Raw genomic sequence first — 22,355 nt, forward strand, 5'->3', positions numbered from 1 at the left:
GTTGTGCGCCTTTCCTTTCATAAAACATGAACGGCCTTTGCAAAGTTGTCAACGCCAATGAACTCTATAGACGCCGTCGGCTCACTTGTTTCGTTTGGTTTTAGAGGAAAGGAAATGGCGCAGTAACCTCTCACATGTCTCAGTGGACACCCGAACCGCGCCGTAAAGAAAGAGATAAAGGTGAGAAGGAAAGAAGAAAGAGAAAACTAAAAATTGAACATTGGCCTCTGTGCATTCCTTGAACACGGGCTTGACGTCCCGTCTGTTCTCCGTCAGGTAGTTACACGCAATGACCGAACGCTCCGCGAGTTCTACCTTGAACGATTAATAACTGGATGCCCCACTCCAGTTGTAACCAACCCAGTGCTGTGCGCGTGTGTGATTTAATTCCTCTAAAATTAACTAATCACGCGCACAACCTGGACACATTTCTTATTCTGTAAATAGTTTGTACATATTACATGTACCCTGGCCTATCCCCCACCGTGGGTACGCTCCATTAAACCAGAGGTCATCATCATCATCATCATCAACAAGGCCCCGAATCTTCCGCCGAGAGTATCAGTAACGGTGGCATGTGGACGTTGAGGCTCAAAGGCATTCCGGAGCCAGTGAGTGTCTACGAGGCAGTCTGCATCAAAGGAAAGATCTATTCCTTCTACACCTATGAACGAGGCAAGCCCACCTACGTGTACATCTGCGACCCCGAATGCTACCGGTGGGACCTTGTCAAGACGCAGCCACTCCCTGACGGCGGGCCGGTGAAACTCAGCGGCTACACTATTGTCGCCTACGGCGACGCCGCGTTCCTCTGGGGCGGCACGGACGACGGGGAGCCAGACAATGCTGTTTACCGCTTCGACACCAACACGATGACGTGGAGCCGTCCTCAAGTGCGCGGTGAGGTCCCGACAACGCTTTTCGGCCACTCGGCGTGTGTTGTGGGTCACGGGATGTATATCTTTGGCGGCTTGCACAGGGATCCCTGGCAGCACGTGTGGTTCCTCGACCTGGACTCAATGACGTGGCATCGTGTCGACACGAGGGGGGAAGTAGCTGCGGACTCGCGCTTTTTCCACACTGCTTGCGCCATTGGGACCCGCATGTACGTCTGGGGTGGCAAAGTGGATGGTACATGGGGCCGACGCTACGACCTTTCCCTGTGTTATTTGGAAACTACCACCTCAACGTGGGTGCACCCGCAAGTCGAAGGCGCGCCCCCCGAAGGTCGCGTAGACCACTCTGCATTCGCCTACAAAGGAAACATGTACATCTTTGGAGGTGCGAACCTGGACCACGGTATCGACTTTGCGGACATGCATAGGTACGACCCCAAGAACTCGCGCTGGACTAAATTAAAGCCACATGGCTCAGGCCCGTGTGCCAGGAGACTCAACGGCTGCTCCGTGATTGGCGACAGGGTGTTTGTGTTTAATGGTTTGCGTCGGAGACCGAACCTGCGGGAAAGGCAGCATGTCTGGTTGTTTTCCTTCGACCACGAGTCTGTGATGGATATGCACGTGTTCGATTTCGCGCCGAGTTTGAAGACCTTGTCTCTACTGGCTTTTATACATGCAGGTCTGGAGGTCGATCGCCTGCCACCGGTCATTGGGAACGAGATCTGCGCTGTACTGATCAACGACCGCACCTCCAGCGCATTGTAGTCGACCGTTCGGCGCGGCGCTTTGCCCTTGGACGCTGCTACGGTCAACGCTCCTGTTATGTTGTTGATGACTACGGCAGCGCTGCTTCACTAGACAACGGATATGCTCCTCTAGGGCAACTAAGAACATGCATTGCGCCAACTTTAACATAAATGCGGAAATCCTTTTTTTTCTGCTATATTTACGCCTCGTGCCGCATACTACAGCGGCATGTGCTGGTTCCATGTTCCTGACTTATGCGGCGTTGGCCGCTTGATGTAACACACCAGATGAAATTCGTCACTCTGATTGTTGTACGCTGAAAAGTCACGCTTGATGCCATGACACGCCGCCTTTGTGATCGGCCAGAATGAAGTGACGTCACGCATAACATAACGGTGGTGCCAGGCCCTGATTTCTTAATATTCAGTGATGTCACGCGATGCCAAGTCGCCACGCTGGCAATGAACCATTGCAATCACTTATTGGTCCAAATACAATTAATTCACTCGTGACGTTACTGTGTTCCTTATCAACGGATCCATTCTGCACCACCCAGCTCACGCTGAAAATCTCCAGTTGCTTACTTTTTATTTACTTGCTCTCTAACCTAACTAGGAGGAACTAAAAAACGAAGAACCATAAGGCAAACATGTAATGTCCGTAACAAAGGCGCTGTACAATTAAAGTTACAGCACAGGTGCTTGGGTGGGGAGGGAGGGAGGACCTACCTGGTGGCAGCAGCAAATGCAGCAGACGAGAATACGTAGCTTGATGGGCGACCTCGACGCGCACGGGGAGGCTTCAGCCCTCCGAGATTTCCTCTTGCTGTGGACGTATGCCGGATAGTCAAGATGCCAGTTCCTGACTTTCACTGTAGTCAAAGCCTTATCAGGAAGCGTACACTAGAGCTCGCTCGCGAGGTCTTTGCACATTAGATGAATTTTCTGAAGGCAGCGTAGCTTGCATACCGCCTTGAACAGGCCGCGTTTGCTCCTTTATATCCGGAGTTCCCGGGTTCGAACCCGACCGCGGCGGCTGCGTTTTTATGGAGGCAAAACGCTAAGGCGCCCGTGTGCTGTGCGATGTCAGTGCACGTTAAAGATCCCCAGGTGGTCGAAAGTATTCCGGAGCCCTCCACTACGGCAACTCTTCCTTTCTTCTTTCACTCCTTCCTTTATCCCTTTCTTTACGGCGCGGTTCAGGTGTCCAACGATACATGAGACAGATACTGCGGCCTTTCCTTTCCCCACAAAACCAGTTTTTATTTTTGCTCCTTTGTTCATTTCATCTTGCCGTTTGTTTCACTAGAGAACATCATCAGTGTGAAAATCGTGTGTGCACCCCACCAGGAGTGCGTGTGCATTTGTTTTCGTTAGAACTTTCTCATGATGATATCATTAATCAGCCGCATTACTTCGACGGCACATATGGTACTGCTATCGACACACTTTTTCATGCACGCTTTTCAGAATGATGGCCACCCATGCCCATAAAGATAGCGTTCTCATGACATATTTACATCCCATAACCGGTCTGGCTCAGGTGATCCTAACGCTCGTTCTCAGAGGTGTCAACAGCACTGCCAATCTGTAAAACCTGGACGAAATAAACTGGAGAGTGGCGAGGTGGTGCAGAGGGCCGTCACGCCTGCCAAGCGTGAAGCACAGCATGCGGCCCCGTCAGCAAATCGTGACGCAGAAGGGATGATAGCGCCTAAAAAGAGTGATTGTTAAGCGTGACAATAGAGAACGTTAAAACAAGTGCGCATATAATTAACGTCACTCTGTTAGCATTCTGCGTTAACATTCTGTGTTGGCAACGCAGTAGCATTGAAAGATATTGATGTCTTCACCTCAAGTCACTTCCGGTTTGGCGGCGCCACTTCCCTCCAGCCAATGGGAATTATCCGATCTGATGACGTCACTTTCTCCCAGCCACTCAGTAAATTTTATAGCCGACAACGCATATTTCCTCCCATGAGGCTTCTAATGGTATCGCGCGGAACAATTTTTTACTGTGTGGTGTTCAGTACCCCTTAAGCAACCACAGGGGGCACGAATAAGTACACACCCTCCATTACGAAAGGACGCTCACTCTCTGCCTCCTCTCCCTCCTTCGGCCTCTAGTAATGTGCTTAACAAACGGCATATCAAAAGTCTATCAGCGCGTCCGCTATACAGTAAACCATTCACCGAGGTCAGCTATGTAACGGACGAACTTGCACTCTGCAGCACTGCATCATGGTCGCTGTGTTACGGGGCTGGTTTGTTGAAGCGGTGCCTAAGTAAACACAAGAGGTGAAACATCACCGATTACAGGCACGCGTCCAAGATCCACAACACTTCTGTATTAGCAAAAGGCCAGTTTATCCCTCTTCGATAACATGAAGTTACCTCGCGCTCACAGGCAAACAACGCTAAACACTCATTTCTTAACAGCGACCTACCGCGCATGCTATGCGATAACCCCAAAAAATTTTGGCGCGTTATCAATCCCGCACCATCACACTCAGTAACTCTCACTCATGCATCCGGTATTCAAGCCTCCGACATAGAATGCGCTAACATCTTCAATACGGCGTTCTCGTCAGTTTTCACCCAGGAGCGCAACCCGCCTCCAAGAATACCTCCTACTAATGCCACCTCACCGATGGACGCAATAACTTTTTCTTCAACTGGCATCTCGTCTTTAATCGAGAAAATGAAACTTTCCTCGTCAGCCGGCATCGACGAGATAAACACTAAACTACTAAAAAACACAAAATGTATCAGTGCAGTGTATCTTGAATTATTGTTTTCGCAATCACTCTCTACAGGTCTCATTCCGGAAAACTGGAAAGTTGGGAAGGTCGTTCCACTCTACAAATCAGGTGACAAAAATTCCCCTCTGAACTACCGTCCTATTTCTTTAACTAGCGTCCCCTGCAAGATCATGGAACATGTCATATACTCTCAGGTAATGGACTTCTTAGACGCTAACAATTTCTTCCATCCATCCCAGCACGGTTTCCGCAAGGGGTATTCATGCGAAACACAACTAGCCATGTTCCTCAACGACTTACATACTAACCTGGACGCTAACCTTCAAGTTGACGCCATCTTTCTGGATTACGCTAAAGCATTTGATAAAGTTCCACATCAACGTTTAATACAAAAACTTTCTATTCTAAACATTCATCCTAACGTGCTAAACTGGATCAAGGCCTTCTTAAGAAATCGCTTTCAGTCAGTCATTGTAAATAACCAGTCTTCCAACCCTCTCCCTGTAACATCCGGCGTCCCACAAGGCTCTGTTCTTGCACCCGTATTGTTTTTAATATATATTAATGATCTCCCTCAATACGTATCCTGCCAAATTCGAATGTTCGCTGACGACTGCGTAATTTACCGCCAAGTAACAAACATAACTGATCATGAAGCCCTCCAGCAGGACCTTAACCAAATTGAACAGTGGTGCGCAGATTGGCTTATGACCCTCAACCCTAGCAAATGCAAGCTTCTTTCCATCACCCGTCGCAAAAAGACTCATGCCTTCCAATACAAAATCGCTAACGAGTTCGTAGAATCTGTATCATCTTTCAAATACTTAGGCGTCACATTATCTAATGACCTAACATGGAATGCACATGTTACTAACGTGATATCATCGGCTAACAAAACTCTGGGATTTCTTAAACGTCACCTTCGCCTCACCTCACATCACGTGAAATTGCTCGCCTACAAGTCACTCATTAGACCTAAACTTGAATATGCATCCGCCATATGGGACCCGCATCATATTAACCTCGTAAACGATCTAGAAGCCGTTCAAAACCGCACTACAAGGTTCATTCATTCCTCTTACTCCTACGACGTCAGTGTTTCAGCCTTAAAAACCAAATCAGCACTATCGCCTCTTTCCGTTCGTCGTCGCATAGCCACGCTATCACTGTACCACAAGTTCTTTTACTCATCACTTAACCGTGCCCCTTACATCACGCCAGCATCATACATTTCTCATCGCACTAGCCACACGCTTCAAGTTTTTCGCCCACGTGCCCGAACTGTTACTTTTTCAGCCTCCTTCTTCCCACGTGCAGCTAAGGATTGGAACGGCCTTCCCCAGCACATCGTCGACATCACCTGTCCTTCATCATTTGCAAACAATTTAAACAACATTTTTTGTTCATGATCACTAATGGCATTGTTTTGTGCCTTTTCCTGCTAATCCCACCCCTTATGTAATACCCCGCGAGGGGTCTTTAAGGTAATAAAATGAAATGAAATGAAAACATTCTGAAGAGCAGGCTAGCTAGCGAACAAAAGGAACATATCATGTCGTTGATAAGGTAGCAGTAGCAGGGATTTTTATAGGTTCGCCGGGCTTTCATCCACAAAGACCTGTGAACTCCTAGTTTATAAGCCTTTACTTGCGCCACATAATTCACTCCGTGTCGTAAATCATAGCCCACTGCGCGGTTTTGTGCGTTGACTCAGATTCTTAGAAACAAAGTTTTCTTTGTTTTTCTCTTCCATGCAGGCACACTTTCAGACTGCAGCTACTTCTCCCGAACGAGAATGGCTACGTACGTTGTTGCTTGCTCCTGATTAGGCCCTATCAAAACCCAAACTAGCGGCAAATAAATCGGCCTTGAAGACGTTATATATATTCTGCGCTAAGGAACGAACAAACTGCTTCAGTTGAAATGTTTTCTCCCTGCGAGGATGGAAACATAAAATGATGTTACCTTTTAGCTGCACTGGACTTTACCAGGAACTCTATCTTTTCTTGAATTTCCGCTTTTATTAACACTTTTCGTGACCTGATTCCAATCGTTATAATGGAACTGGGATACGGCGTGTCCCACTGTGGTTGCTGGGCTAGATAAGGAGAGCCGAGCTAGGATACGGTGTGTCCTACTGTGATATCTGGACTGGATAAAAAGATGGAGCTGTGGTACGGCCTGTCATACGGTGATTGGTATACTAGATTAAATGATTGTTTTTTTTCTTTATTAAAAGTGGCCCTTTCTTGCCTTCATGACTTTGTTTTGTTGTCCTTTTTTGACCCTGCTAGAGTTTATCATGGGTTCTCCCCCCCTTCTTCTCCTCCTCGACCCATAGAACTGCTGGAAGTATGCATACGCAGACGAAACGAATAAATCAAAACGCAGGAGCTAAGTGGTTTGTGAAAGCTGTGACATGTTTTAGTGACATCATCTTGCCGATCTGTTCATAAAGTATGTGTACATGGAGAATGTTCCTCTTGTAATCCTTCTTGCTCATTTTGTATACCCGTTTCCTACCAATGCAAATACAAATACAATACAACAAGCGCACTTACGACAGACAGAATTATGTTTTTAAGCGCTTCATACCAAATATTGTTGTTTCCATATCATTGCAGTTCTACATCTTTTACCTTGCTTTTAATGTTCAGTGCTTTTCCTCCTCACTGAAAGCATTTCTTAGCTGTCGGTCTTCAAACAAAGAAACTGATTACCGAGAATCAATTAACACTCTTTACAATCTCACGTCTTGACAGACGCCGCTGAAGACAGGCAGTCACATAAATTAGCCACTTTTATGGCGGTCCGATTCGTCACGCCTTTCAATTTGTCGCAAACAACTGCGCCAGTAATATATGCTCGCGACCCATAGTGAACACAGTACTCAGTGCTAAACGGGACGCATGATAAGGAGCTGTTTCTTGCTGCAGCTGTTACCCTGCCTCTCTAAAAGCATGCAGGGCTGTACTAGCCAGGCCTAGATTCTCAAATGTTTAGAGGTGAAATAAACGGAGAAATTCGCACGTAAAAACGAATGGAGATGGTAAGGAGTCCCGTGCAGAGGATTCTCACCAACAGCCGATCCTTCTCCGTTAGTGCTCTACCGAGCTTTTTATCACATCAATTGCAGCACCCATCATTTCATTTCATTTCTTTCTTTCTTAATATTAATAATAATTGAATTTGGGGGAAAGGAAATGGCGCAGTATCTGTCTCATATATCATTGGACACCTAAACTGCGCCGTAAGAGAAGGGATAAAGGAGGGAGTGAAAGGAAGAAAGAACCAGGTGCCGTAGTGGAGGGCTCCGGAATAATTTCGACCACCTGGGGATTTTTAACGTGCACTGACATCGCACAGCACACGGGCGCCTTTGCGTTTTACCTCCATAAAAACGAAGCCACCGCGGTCGAGTTCGAGCCCGAGACTACGTAGCAGTAGCCGAGCGCACTAACCACTGAGCCACTGCAGTGGGTCATCATTACTTTATTTATTTTAGTTTTTCGGGCATTACAAAATTATTTGGCATGACAGCAACATTAAGAAGAACGCGGCATATATCGATAATACCAGTTTCTACTGCAGAAATAGTAAAATGAGAGATTGCATTCTTATACTATCACAAACAGCATTTCGAGCATGGTGCTTTCCAGCAAAAACAATGTTTTAGTTAACAGTGCAGTTAGGTATACAGGTTGCGAATGAAGACAATGACATGACACTAAGTTCAGTAGACAAAGATGTGTTTAGAAACCGAGGCAAGATGGTTTAAAAGATAAGCTAGACGGTTCAAAATCGTGAAAACTTATTGGTCCTAAGACCCAGCATTAGCGAACTAACGCGCCATCCTGGGGTACTAAAACGAAGTACATCATGCTGCTAAAAGCAAGATTGAGGTGAGTCTGCAGTTCGCTACCGTAGTTGACAGGCAGCGCTTTCATCCGCTGACGTCCAATGTGTCACAACCGATGAAATTGGAAAGCTCCGTTAAGAGCCTGGAGAATACGGTCTGGAATCAGTAGACGCCCAGCGTAGCTTCGACAGCGCTGCATATTTCTTCACAGACGAAGCGTACAAGAAAAGCCGTCAATTCGAACGTTTCGTGTTCCGGCAAAAAACAAAAGAGAAACCACAGATGCTAGCGACGCCACACCGCAAAGGCATAAACTAGCGGACATGATTTTGTGTAGGTATACGGAAGGACGTCGTGAAAGAGGCAGGACCAATGCTGACGCGCTGTTCGTATACCTCAAGAGGGAGACATAATTGAAAAGGAAAGATTTAACGCCTCCCGTATCGCATTCAGCGGTGACGAACGGAGGCCAGCGCAATGTATGTGTGAGCGCGGTTTTGAAAGGACGCTCTCTGAGAGCACGATTGGAGCGGCAGGCTAGCGGTAGACGAACTCTTCATGATGGGGACGGACATAGTGTTTTCTGTGGTCGTCGTGAACATGGTCGTCGTGGCGCGATTGGCCAGTGGGATCGACATGGGCTGGGAGGCGGTGAAAATCCACCAAGGCGAGTAACGTAGATTTTATTTCCATTTCATTTTAATACACCGCCATGAGATACGGTAGCAATAGAGAGAGAGGGGGGTGACAAGCGTGAAGAATAAGGATAATGCTATAAGATAGACAGGGATGAGCCAGCTGACACTGTGAGCTATAAAATATAGGTATGTCGTTATTACAATTCAAAGCAGCTGCTCATTTTTACGGCCTTAGCAGTTGTGTCACTCAAATGAATATCGCATTAGTGGCTAGAGTTTCAACGAGAAGCTCGTTCTACTAGGAGTAATTTGTGCGTGGAGACAGCTTTGAGTAAGCATTGGCATCGCCGAAATTGGGCTTTACTTTGATAATGCAGTCAATTACTGGTCGATATTTGCTGTGACGCTATAAGCTTATACCGCTGTTATTGCTGCCTTAATTATTGCTGCCCTGGATATAAGCGCCAGCAATTCGTTTTGTATGTTTTAGTGTCATATTTTTAACTTGAAATAGTACCACAGGCTTGTCTTCTGCACCAAATATCATCTTTTCCAAACTATTTGGCTTGGCGAATAAAGCATTTTAAAAATTGAGCCTTAAAACTAGCAAGGCATGCTACTTATACCTAAATATTAACGTGTAAACTATGAACGAGGAACTAAGGGATAATTTCCGACCGCATAAAAATGCGATTGATTCATCCGTAAAAGTTGTGCACATATATAGGGAAATCCGCCAAGGTGGAGTACATTTGTAATATTGAGAATATTTACTAGTTAGCATCCAACCAAGCGTAGCCACGCAGGTACAGAGGAAAGCTGAACGAATTTCACAGAAACTTCGTAGTTGAAGGAAAATCCGTCCTGGTGCGCAGTTCAAACCCGAGACCATCGCCTCAAGAAGAGCAGTCGCTCTGCCATCTGAGCTAACTAGGACAGCTAGCTTTCATTTGTAGCCGTTCACAGCTACCATTAAATGGGTGCTAATGGGTAATTACTCACATTATTATAAAAGTTGTACATGAGATCCTTTATAAATGTGAAACACATTGTTAGTACGCAACGCGCCTTGGTTACTGAACAACGTAGTCACCTCGCCAAACTGCTTTACGCTTTGTAAAAAAGGAATGTGAATGATTTAACGATTTAATAATTACCTTTCGGACTGATATAGTAGAGATAGTGGCCGCGTTGGCTCAGTGGTTATGGTGCTCGGCTGCTGACCTGAAAGGCGCTGGTTCGAGTGCACGCTAAAGAACACCAATGCACGTTAAAGAGCCCCAGGTGGTTTAAATTTCTGGAGACCTTTACTATGACGCCCCTCATAGCCTGAGTCGCTTTGGGATGTTAAGCGCCATAAACGAAACAGATTACAAAAGTAGATTGAATTATAGAGCAGAAACGTTTTTACTATACTAGACGCTATCGGCGTTTTAATGCCAATTTGACTGCCGTGGACTAAAACCCATCTTTAACGAGGCGCAGGGATTGTACCTCATCAAATCCTACTAGTAGCTAGCAACATACTGAACTTGAACGCGATGGCATGTGTTCAATCACATATTTTTCTACACATGCGATAAGTCCTTGTTGCAAGTATATGTTCTAACGACAAGGTGAGGTCGCGCAGCTATAGTGAAGTTTCCTTACTTCCCAGAATTCGTGTCTCATCCAGTTTCAGCTTCATTTTTTTTTTCTCGCTCTCTCGACATTCAGGTATGTGCCTGTACAAGAATCAAACAATCCCGCGCGGGGCGCACGTGGACATGGAGAAACCCTGCCAGCGTTGGTCCTGCGAACAGACCGAAGATCTGGTGCTGTTCATTGGGTAAGTGCCTCTCTGTACCCTCCACACAAAGGTAATGTAGTTCGGAAAGATGAAACGACGAGTGGGCTGTTTCAAACGATTGATTAGCGATTAAATCAACGATGTCGTAGACGATTAAACACACGAAGCGAGGTTTCAGATTTAACACCCTCGGAAGGTACAAATCGGAGTAATATGTTCACCCTGTGGTGATGGAAGGCGGTCCAGAGTGAAGAAGACCAGACTTATATCAGATTGGAAAACGGTTCGCCTGGATATCTGCACCCACGAACGGAAATAACTCAGTAAGAGCGTTATCAAAGAAGAAAGACGGGCTAGTTGGCGCTTATGATTCACTGGCTGAAGCATGGTAACTACCGCTCAAAAAAAAAAAAACACATAGGTATCTTCGGTATATTTTTGTTGTCTCTTTTGTTTTTAGCACTAGTTACTTTTTTTCAGCCAGTGAATAAACAGTAGCGATGACAGAGTATTTGGTGGAAGAGCGCAACAATACGAAAGAGAGAAAGAAGAAGGTAACAACACACACGAGCGCTGTCGATGCTGTTTTCTTGTTTTGTCTGTCTTTCGTCTGCTTCCGCTTTTGCACCCTATACGCACATATTCCAAATCGCCAAAGTGTCCATCCCACTGCAATGATGGCAGCCTGCTTGTTAGGGGGTCGCTGAAAAACAGAATCGCTGTCGCTCTAAGCTAGGGCAAATTTAAAGGCGAAAAACTTTCGTGTTAAGACCAGAAATCAACGGATAAGAATCTCGAACGTCATATGGTCTGTTATGCTTGGTTCTAATTTTTCCCGAGAAATCTGGTCTCCTCTGGCGTGACAAAAAGAATGATAAGGCGCGTATCGATGGCCTTGAACAATAATGTAGCAACAATAGAGTTTAGAAAAATTCGTGGAAACATCAAGAGCAACACTTCGCTACGGATACGTCGATGGCACTCAGAGAAATTTAAGAACCCAAATTTCCTCCCCTGTTTAGAATTGGCACAAGTTTTCAAGCCGCTGCTGGGAAAAAGTGCTTGTAATAGATATCGTAGGGTCTAATGGAGGCAATTCGGTAACCGCGTGGAAAATTACTGAGGTTTAATCTGAGCACCTGTTTATCTGCCCGGTGCCCAGCAACGTGAGATGGGATAACCTTATTGTGAAATTGTCAATTTCGGACGCTTATTCTGTTTGCTTCAACGCACACCGTTTCAAAGCACAGAAAGCCGAGGCCCTGTTTTATTTAGAAGCTTCTGGAAAACGCAAATTGAGCTGCAGATACTTCAAAAAACCATGCTTGTTTCACCTGAAGGGTCTTTAAATGTTGGTATTTTCCATAGACGTAGGCAAATTGCTGGAGCTTTAGATTGTTCCGGAACTAATTTTAGGTCAGACATCGGGGCGCCTTTACCTTTGACGCATACAACAGATCAACTAGAACGTAAAACCTGTAATAAAAAAATGTTATCTCTTCAATTGTGTACATAAAATGCGACTTCTCCCATTGAAACATCATAGGCCGCAAAGCTTTGCGGCCCTAGTTAGGAGCTTTCCCAAATTCATGAATAGTACAAACTCACGGTTTACCAACTCCAGCCATTCTTCTTTTTTTCTTAACCAGTTCACGCCATAAGGCACGAATCTAATGACTGTCTCACCCGTTCACCCTCTCATCTGACTCCATCGGCATACTCATCCTTTTTCTGACTTTTTTATCAGTGATCACTTGTCAACCAATACACCGCCAAAAATCTTCATTAAAGAGAACAGCTGTATTGATGGAATGTAAATATGCTTAAAGCCAGTGAACCAGTATCATTACTTCACGAGACATGCCCAGCAATTCTGGACAAACGCACTTTTCAACAGGAAAGAGTTTATGAACGCATTTTTTTTTCATATACTGTAAGATTCTTCTATGACAATCGATATATCCGCAGATTCCCCGCCGGTAGGCTTGCATTTTGTTGCCGTTAACGTTTCTGCTGTCGCCAAAAACGTTCCCCATTACTTTTCTAACGAAATTTTAACTACTCAATGCGAGCGATGGAAAAAGTTTAAAGGACAGATTTTGCTGCTCATCGGAAGAATTTACCATCTCCAATATTTGCATAACAAAAACCTTACAATAATTCAATATTAAAAATTTTTGCCGAAGAATGTTGGATGTGAACACCGTTCAGAATGGGTTCACGTGACGTGCCCGCTCTCCCTACAGGTGCGGCTCCTCCTACGTACAGCCGCCGTGCAAGACTGTCACGGGAAAAGGCGCGTACCCCCACTGCTGTCCCAAGGCGGTGTGCCCCGTGCACGGCTCATGAATAAAGGCAAATGTGCACCGCGCCCTGCTCAAGAACGTATCGTGTACTTCCCGTGGTTGGATCATGCTGTCTTTCACCTCGGCGAGTAGCCATAACTGCGTCAAACCAGCTACCCGGGCAACCTTCTTATCAAGTTATTGCCCCTATGTGAATTACGTTCTGGTTTACGTTTGCTCCCTCCTTAGTTGTTAGCTTGTTGCCTTTGACTGTTCTTATACATATTCCGTGGAGGAGATTCCCTTACAGGCACCGACTACACGGACCTCAAATGTGGGTGCCCCATCATGGACGGTGCCCCGCCGCGGTGGCTCAGTGGTTAGGGCGCTCGACTACTGATCCGGAGTTCCCGGGTTCGAACCCGACCGCGGCGGCTGCGTTTTTATGGAGGAAAAACGCTGAGGCGCCCGTGTGCTGTGCGATGTCAGTGCACGTTAAAGATCCCCAGGTGGTCTAAATTATTCCGGAGCCCTCCACAACGGCACCTATTTCTTCCTTTCTTCTTTCACTCCCTCCTTTATCCCTTCCCTTACGGCGTGGTTCAGGTGTCCAACGATATGTGAGACAGATACTGCGCCATTTCCTTTCCCCCAAAAAACCAATTATTATTATTCATGGACGGCGAGGGGAAAAGGAGTCGCCGCTGGTGGGTGGCTATCCCCATTCGAAGGACTGCTAATGGCCTGAGAGTTTTTAATCGCGTTTAAAAAATGGCACCGCGTCCTGAGGTGATTATTTGATTTCGCAGAACACGAGAAGGAGAGCTTTATCAAATAAAGCCAGAGCTAACGTGTTTGGTCTTTACTGAGTCGGGTCAAAGATCAATTTTTCGGAAGACTTTCACCGTAAAGAAGCCGACTTCCAGGACATGGCAAAGCTCGCATCAACTGCAAAGGCACTAAGAGGCACTGGAGAATCAATCCCGCACCTCTTGCTTGCTAGGCGGATACTTCAACCACCAAGGGTCCTCCCTGCATTGGCACCACTGTCTATTGAAAGTGCAATCGTCTCTATACCTTCTCTCGGTCTACAAAAATTGTTTTGCGCTTTGCTGACCATTTTTCTTGACCATAAGTTCCCGACTTTTCTACCTGAGGTAGTAACGACGAAAGCTGTTAAGATCCCCCCCCCCTCCCTGCGTCCCCTCCTTTTTCTGTTTCAGCGAACTTGCAAAAGGACCACCTCATTCTTTTGACCACACGTGGTGCATTCTTGAATGAGCCCACTCTGACGCGTCACGTGACTCAAGACCTAGGTTTAAACCTGAGTTACTGCCTCGCTAGTCCGCATGCGACCGTTGGTGTTTCCGGGCATGACATATTACGCAGGCCACAACGAGATTTATCACTGGTGAGATAACGACGCAATCGTTGCGGTAGCAAAGCTGTTAGCTGAAGCGTTTCGTTGTACATGGCGCCGTTAAGATACAGCGCCACAAGCTCACGCGTTCCCGCTAACAGTGATCATGACAGTACGGTCAGCGTCAACGTGACAGTGATGGCTTTCGCTTATGCAAGACAAGATCAACAGATCTGCTGTGCCAATATTGTTTTGTATATATTTTTATTACTACCCACAACTCTCTGTAATGCTTCGGCCGTGAGTGTAAATAAATAAACCAAGAGGTAACGGTTGGGCTGTTGTTAATTGCAGTCAGATTTCCAGGCAAAAGAAACCATCATACTGCACTTTAAACCGAGTGAATCGAGCCTACAAACAGAACGCCATCATAGCGAATCCAACTCTGTAGTCGGCGACGAAGTTTTGTGTGGACAGGTGCACGCAAAAAAAAAAAAGAATTCTTCGTGCTTCCATGCGTTTCAGTGAAATACTTTACGGGACCTGGTAGAAATGTTTTCTTTTTCCCGTACAAGCATCCCAAAAAAATGTTGTACCTAACCCCACTGGTAACGTATTATGACGAATTCGAATCAGCGTTCCAGAGCGCTCTCTGAATCCGTGTAGGAACAAGATGCCTTCGAAGTCTATAGGAACCACATCGTCACGGTCCAGTCAGAACACAAGATATGAATGCCAACCGCCAATTTAAACATCCTCTTCGGTTTCGCGCAGCAAAAAAGTTTGCTCCGGATCGTAGATTGGAATTCGCCATTAGTTTTATAGCGACCCTGACCAAGATACATCCAGGGGAACCTAGCCCCTTCATAATCAAAGCGCATTTAACCGATCGACTGGAAGTTTTTACTGAAAACTAAACATTTTGACAGATTTGCCTGTCTTGTTAGGTTTGAAGACTTCTAATAAACTCTGTACATCTCCAACCAAGAACTTTAATTTGAAACCCAACGTTTCGAAGCTGGCTCGGCTCATTCATCAGGGGTGACTAGGGGCAGTAACGTGGTTTTCAAATTAAAATTTTTTGTTGCAGATGTGCAGAGTTGATTAGAAGTTTCCACTGCACTGTCCGGTAAGCGCTGCTCCAGAACCCTTCGCCACCCTTCTACCAGCATGCCGAAGCAGTTTATTTTTCGTGCGCTGGGTCAAACAGCTCGACATGGAAATCGGTGCAAGCGCATGCAGGAAAGAAATGAAAGGTGTGTTTGCGGCCGCATATTCCGATGACGAGGAGATAACGAGCGCACCCAGCTTCCACCCATCACCGCCGATATTGTCCGCCGCGGCGATAGCGGCACTACTGCCCGGCTGTTGTTTAACTACCGAAGCAAAGCAAAGACCAGCGCTGACGAGCTCCCTAAGGAAGAGCGACGCCCGGAAAACAGAAGCACAGTTCGAGCATGGACGGTTTCACAGTTGTCGCCGGCGTCACAGCGTCCTTCGTTACCGTCTGGTGTCTGTCGGAGGCCTATCTGACCTACATCTACTCCAGAAAGGTCGTCCTCGGTAAGCCATGTTTCCGTATCTCTCTCTCACCTTTTTCCGCGCGCTATTTGAAGCATAGGTGTATGCAAACAATTTTCGTCCACCGAACGGACCTGAGTGGCTCTATCCTGGACCACCACGGTGGCTCAGCAGTTATGGCGATCAGGTGCTGACCTAAAAGACGCGGGTTCGACCCCGGTCGTGGCGGCCGAACTTCGGTGGAGGCGGAATTGTAGAGGCCCGTGTGCTGTGCGATGTCAGTGCACGTTAAACAACCTCAGGTAGCCGAAATTTCCGGAGCTCTCCACTACGGCGTCCCTCATAAGCTGAGTCACTTTGGGAAGTTACTAACCATAACCAGTAGTTGCGCATACTTTTTTTTAGAGCCGACAGTCACCCGTCGATAGAGTACTGGGTGATGCTGCTATGTCTCCAGAATCCATTTTCATGGACCCTTCATTGCTTTCGACAATTATCAACTTTTGTTGGTTTCGACAGTGAGCTTTGTTTGCCAGTCGTTACGTAAGCAATGCAAGGCGTATACTGTACAGGCTTAGAAATTTACATCGGATTTAAATGTTCGTCACAAACCATTAAACCTAGCCTTGTTGCCGAAACGGTCTAAAGTGAGTAAAGTATGTACTTTCGCGCTAGCGGCAAGCAGCAACTGAAACATGGTACCATATGCCGTCACCTTTATAATGGAATGTGCTGAGAACCATTCCCAAACTTCCTGCCCAGCCTCTCGTCTCCGTCATGCGGGTAGCGACTGTGGTTCATGTGTGGTTGTCGCTGCAGCAAATACGCAGCCTCTGTCCAGGTGGTCGAAATTATTCCGGAGCCCTCCACTACGGCACCTTTTTCTTCCTTTCTTCTTTCACTCCATCCTTTATTCCCTCCCTTACGGCGCGGTTCAGGTGTCCAACGATATGAGACAGATACTGCGCCATTTCCTTTCCCCCCAAAACCAATTATTATTATTATTCTCAAGGGTGCGGAGATATCGAGCGTTGCGTTGCGTTTTTTTTTTCTCATTTTAAGAAGACCGGGAAAAATGTACTGTGTCTCGGCCCAATTAAAGCCAGTCACATTCTTTCTTTGCGCTGTAAAGTCAGTTAGTTTTCACGGGGTAGCAGACCGAGTAGTTTTCAGTGCTAATAAATACTGGGTGTGTTAGAACTCGTAAGTGTGGTACTGGTACGCTTGTCCGATGTCTTTTTTTTCTTACACCAAACTGCACATGCCGTAAGCAATATGTGCGCAAAAATAAGCACAAAACATCAGTTGTATAACAGGTGTAGCGTATCAAGATAACATGCTTTTTTTGCGAAAAAAGGGAAATTTTATCCGCTCTTGGTACATACCTCAAAGCGTGGCTGACGATTCAGCAAACGTACTGTATACTTGTATATCCCCCGCTTGAACTTGATAAGGGGTGTATTCAGTGACCCCAGTGAGCATCCAGACTGTGTTTAAACACGGTTGTATCATCTCCAGAGACAGCTGAGAAAGAATCCAACTTTCTGTTCAGATGTGCCCGAACCGAATAAGGCTGAACTAACAACGCAGTGTAGAAACCACAGTAGGCTTGAAAACAAGCAATGCGATTTAAGACGGGAAGCTGCTTCCAAACGTTCCTAACCGCTCTGAAATAACGATAAGAAAGAATGTTTTCAACATTCACCTCGCATGCACGATAGCCCTCATTGAGCGATGTTAGTGCTAATCACCTTGCGACTCTTATTTGATTAAATCGTCATGATAGCGTTGCCTACTGCGGTGCATCACGTAAAAAATAGAAATTAAAAAAATCTTGATCGCAGATGCTGCCGCATTCACCTCGACCACGTTATCCGCGGCCAACATAAATAGTGTGGCCAGGGTGATAAGTACGAAAGTAGTAATAAGATGGACCGAGAGAAAGGTCAGTAAAACGTACGCTACAAGCAATCATCCTATAGATATAAATGTAGGGAGATTTGAGCAGTGGTGGCAGCGGACGCACGGGCCTTTATGTCGAGGTCAACTGTTGTGTGTGTGTTCTTCAAAACTAGTTAATCTCGCGGAGCGCTGGGCGGTCAAATGCGCTATAAATTTAGTCTCATAGGTCGAGTAATTAGTTCACTATTCTCATTTTTTAATTATGGAGCAGGAAAAGAAGCTGATTAGCAAGTAGGTCTTAACAAAATTGTTTAACACACATCGATACAATTTTAGACGGGCGTGACCATTCAGTTTTCTTCAGAAGAAAATGCCCATACTAAAAACTGGCTGCTAATGAACTGCTTTAAATAATAGATAAATTCTGCCAAGTTAGCAATTAGTTCTCTTCAAAAACGCAGCCACAACAAACCCTTTTACTGGGCGGAAAATTTTAGGCACGTATGTTTTTAAGTCATCGATGAAGTAACCTAATAATTTGATATTAATTTGGTGTCGTGATTAAGTAACATACTAGTGAACTGAAGTTCACCTGCAAGGTGTTTAATCTGAGCAACATGTTCTAGAAGCAAGCGAGGCCGTGTATCGTCATCATTCCGCCAAACAGCGATAAAAGGCTTTCCCCAGGCACGTTGTGACTGTTGTCGCCACATATCTGCTGACGGAGTGGAATGACGTCAGAGGCTGCTGCCGGAGGCGCGTCGCGTTGTAGACGAAACGCAATGGAAGCGTCTCGATAAACCAAGAGCAGCAACTTCGGCTACCGCGCGGACGTATACACCACTCACTCCTTCGTGTCGCCCAATGATACAACGCAAGAGGCTGGCGGCCGGCACGCATCTGAACCCTTACAAAAGTTCTCTAGACAGCGTACAGACTGTTCATAGACTTCTGTCTATAAAGTCTATGCACTCTCCATAAGCGAATTCTAGAGGACAGACCGCAGGCAATACAAATCGTCTATAATCAATCTAGATTTATGGCCACACATTTTAGTAGGCTTTTGTCTATAGACAGTCTATTGAATATGATTAGACAAAAATAAATATGTATAGGAAATAAATAGTCAAAGGAGTCTATAGACCATTTTTGTCTATAGACTTCACCGTTTCATCGCGCTAGGAGAGCGGAGTGATCAATAAACAAGCATCTCTACGGGACACATCATAGCTGTACTTGTGGCAATCTATTTTTCTTCTTTTTGAAATTCGCCAAACGAACTTTCGCACCGCTTTAAGCTATTCACAGGAGCGATGCTCGAAGTGGACAGCGATCAAAGCTATCACTAGAAGAGCGGCGGATAGCTTGAGTTCGAAAATCACGTCAAAAGATAATGCAAATGGTGTTGCTTCTGCAATCCCTCGGAGTTGATCACTGATTATGACGTTCTGTCTCTAAGCTTGAGGTCGCGAGGTCGAACCTCAGCACCGGGAACCGAAGTTCAATGGAGGCGAAGTGAAAATTACGCGCGTGTGTGCTATATGCGATGGCAGTGCACGTTAAGGGAAAGCACGGGGTGCTTTCTAATGAAACTTGTACTATCGGCTTTTCCCGCATTTCTGATTACTTGCACAAAGATTGGCGGGCATGTTACGTTACATTCCGCCCCAGATATATTTCAGAGTGCGCCGTTTTCGTGACTGTAGATCATATGATATCGGCACGTAGCGATGACAGGAGTCAAGGCAGCGAAAAGTTCTTCTAAATGAAAACTCTTTATTTGGGCTGACCTGCGCCCACAATGGACTGAACCACTCGGCGGCGGTGAAGCGACAAACGTGCTCGGCGATCATCGAGCAAAATGTCCGCCGCTGTCGGCCGTGCTCAGTTTAAAGCCGATAGCGAACTTTCGAGATAAAGCGTGCAAAGTTGCTAGAACATTCTGGAACAACGTAGAATCAGCTCTGCCTGGCTGCGATCAATAGAGATAAATCTGGTTGTGTCTTGCATCGCAAACAAAGCGATAAACCAGCGTATCGGCAGTTTAGAAGAATGAATAAAAACCATTCAAAAGGTTAGCGTCCATATCTGTGGGCGCCACAGTATTTTCAGACATGGCAAACATATCCCGCGCGGTAATCCTGCACCACGCCTCATGTACAAACTTTTGAAGTGTGTATTTGGTCTTGTCAATCATTTTTTGAAAGGCAACAACGTTTTAAGTCACTACTTCAGTAATTATACGCGCTAACATATTTTTTCTAGTAATGTTTCTGGCGGTATCGCGAACGCCGATCCGAGGCTCAGTTCCGAGCACTGTTGTCGGACGTGTGACGTGCTTGAGTGCTCAGTTGCCGTCTCCCGATTTTTCTTCTTTCGCGTTTTTTTTTATTGCCGTAACATTGGCGGATGTGAATGCACAGTTGCCGCTGGTTATTTTTTAAGTCATGCATTGTATCTTGTGCAAATGGTTAACCCATGCCGTATCTTCAACTTGTGTGTATATGTATCTCCCCCAGCTGGTTGGAATTATGACTTCACGGCGCTGCAGGAAATGTAAACAAGTTGGAAACGTTCGAATAAGAAGGGGGGCCTGTTATGCTTGCTCACGACTGCACATCCGCGGGTTGTGTAACACGGACTGCTCTTCGACGTTTCAACGCTTTCCCCACGTTCCGTAACAGAAATAGTAAGGCTTGGGGTCTTCATGCGCAAACGCACACGATACCCTATTCATTAACGCCTGTATTATTTTTCCTTGCAGCGAGTGGAAAAAATATTCAACCGCAGAATACGATTCTCCGAATATTATCTGCAACTGTACTGTAGCGCGGATAGTAATGCGGAGAACGCTTTTACGATCGAATTTTACTCTCACGTCTAACCTAACGAAAATTAAGCGGTGATGCGCCAGCAAACACTGTTAGTAGGCTCGCGTCCAGCCCCTAGAAATATTCACATTTTCGCTACGAAACACGTGACAAAAATTATCTGTGTTCTAACTACTGCTGAACCTGGTTAGAGAGCGAAAGTTGTAGAGTATCGGGAAACTAGACGCGGCTTGGCCTCTGTAACGTTGAGAGCGTTCTGGCCACTGGACAGGCAGCGCGCCCACCCTGCCACTCTGGCATGTGGCAGTTAAATTAACGGTTGGTCGCGAAAAGTTGGTCACCGAATGAACGCTGTGGCCTACTGTACCGCCCTCTACCGGCGAATCGAAAGGTCAAAGGTCAATTGGGGCGACACCACGGTGGACCACATATGGAAGGCCCATAGCCACACTTGACCTCTCGCTCACTTGAAGGTTAACCGGCAACGCACGGTGAAATCGGCTTTACCTAGCGTAGCGAAGCTTTCGCTTCAGAAATGGCCACATATAATTGCTTCGGTAACGTTTTTGTCTTTTACACATACATATATGTATAGAATCAAGACTCTTCGCTGAAGGGCTTATATGTGAGCACTTCTCAAAATACTTACCGATGAAAATCCCACTTTATCTCACGTCCTTCAAAAGCGCTGTATTATGTGTCTTTCGCTTCTTCCTTGCGTACCAGCTCGTGCTGCTCGCAATATCGGCGTGCTAGAAAACCTGCGCAGCAGTGAAGCGGCCTGTGCCGATAACATAGTTTCGTTGTTTGCAGGCCGCATGTCACACCGTTGTCGACATTTATCTTTGGGTACCTTATACGCTGCAACTATCTTTGCAGGAATGGTGCCCCCCCACACGCCTCCCTCTGGCCACGACCTCTTCTACGGATCGGTCCTAGAACCCTGCCAGGAGATAACCACTTCATTCGTCGAAGACCCTGCCGAAGGGACCAATGTCTTGCCGCCGCTCCCGCTCGAACCGATTGTGATCGAGGAAGAGCCGAAGCCACCGCCGTACGAAGAGTGCGTCACGCAGGACTCACAGCCACCCCCTTACGTAGAAAGCCTGCCAGAAGAGTGAACGACAGTGCCGCACTCGGGGCCGACCACTAATTATGTCCAACACCAGGGACTCCTAGTAACCTTACGGTGACGCGGACGCCTGTCCAAGCTGGATCAACGAGTTGTGGGCTTGACGCCACAGTGACGACGCAGCGGTGACGTCAATACCGGTCGCCAATCGTGCCATGTGTACAGGTTGGTAATGGCGTTATGAGGAATTTTCCATCCCGAAAACTAAACGCCCGACCGGTTTTAAGCCGTTTGTGTATCGCCTCCAAGAAACTTCCAAGTAGCAGTGAACCGCTGCATCATATAAGCCGAATTGCTCCTTGCGAGAATTTTTTTCATATAACTCCAACTGGTAATCTTCAGTCACCCGATATTTACTAAGCCCACTGCCATGACGCCGTGCTGCTGAAATAAAACGTGAAAGCTAGTCACGCCGAGTCGCAATTAATCACAGGCGGACCGCGCAGAATCTGCAAGCTTCTAGGCCTAATCCGCTGGTTTTGGCATAGACAGCCAGTGTTCTTTCTCCTCAGTCGTGACACACAAACACAAAGGGACAAGCCTGTTCTAATAATACAATGCAATCGCTGGCATGTGAAGTGTTATTCGGTGAAGAATACTTACAAGCGCAATATAAATTCGCTCACAAGGC

The 22,355-nt window shown here is 46.3% G+C and overlaps 3 protein-coding genes across 3 annotated transcripts; all 3 read left to right on the forward strand.

Moving 5' to 3' along the window:
- Window positions 1-575: 575 nt before the first annotated feature.
- Window positions 576-1,664, forward strand: LOC144102181 (kelch domain-containing protein 3-like). Its single transcript, XM_077635494.1, has one exon. It carries the CDS (start codon window positions 576-578, stop codon window positions 1,662-1,664), a length of 1,089 nt encoding a protein of 362 aa, XP_077491620.1.
- Window positions 1,665-8,623: 6,959 nt separating this feature from the next.
- Window positions 8,624-13,058, forward strand: LOC144100107 (complement inhibitor CirpT4-like). The gene is made up of 3 exons (XM_077633143.1): window positions 8,624-8,933; window positions 10,621-10,732; window positions 12,940-13,058. The coding sequence occupies exons 1-3, from the start codon at window positions 8,825-8,827 to the stop codon at window positions 13,040-13,042; spliced, it is 324 nt and encodes a 107-aa protein (XP_077489269.1). The 5' UTR covers window positions 8,624-8,824; the 3' UTR covers window positions 13,043-13,058.
- Window positions 13,059-15,795: 2,737 nt separating this feature from the next.
- Window positions 15,796-21,994, forward strand: LOC144102182 (uncharacterized). Its single transcript, XM_077635495.1, has 2 exons — window positions 15,796-15,901; window positions 21,472-21,994. The coding sequence occupies exons 1-2, from the start codon at window positions 15,796-15,798 to the stop codon at window positions 21,711-21,713; spliced, it is 348 nt and encodes a 115-aa protein (XP_077491621.1). The 3' UTR covers window positions 21,714-21,994.
- Window positions 21,995-22,355: the final 361 nt, after the last annotated feature.

The sequence above is a fragment of the Amblyomma americanum genome, chromosome 8 (genome assembly GCF_052857255.1).
Source record: "Amblyomma americanum isolate KBUSLIRL-KWMA chromosome 8, ASM5285725v1, whole genome shotgun sequence".
Taxonomy (NCBI): domain Eukaryota; kingdom Metazoa; phylum Arthropoda; class Arachnida; order Ixodida; family Ixodidae; genus Amblyomma; species Amblyomma americanum.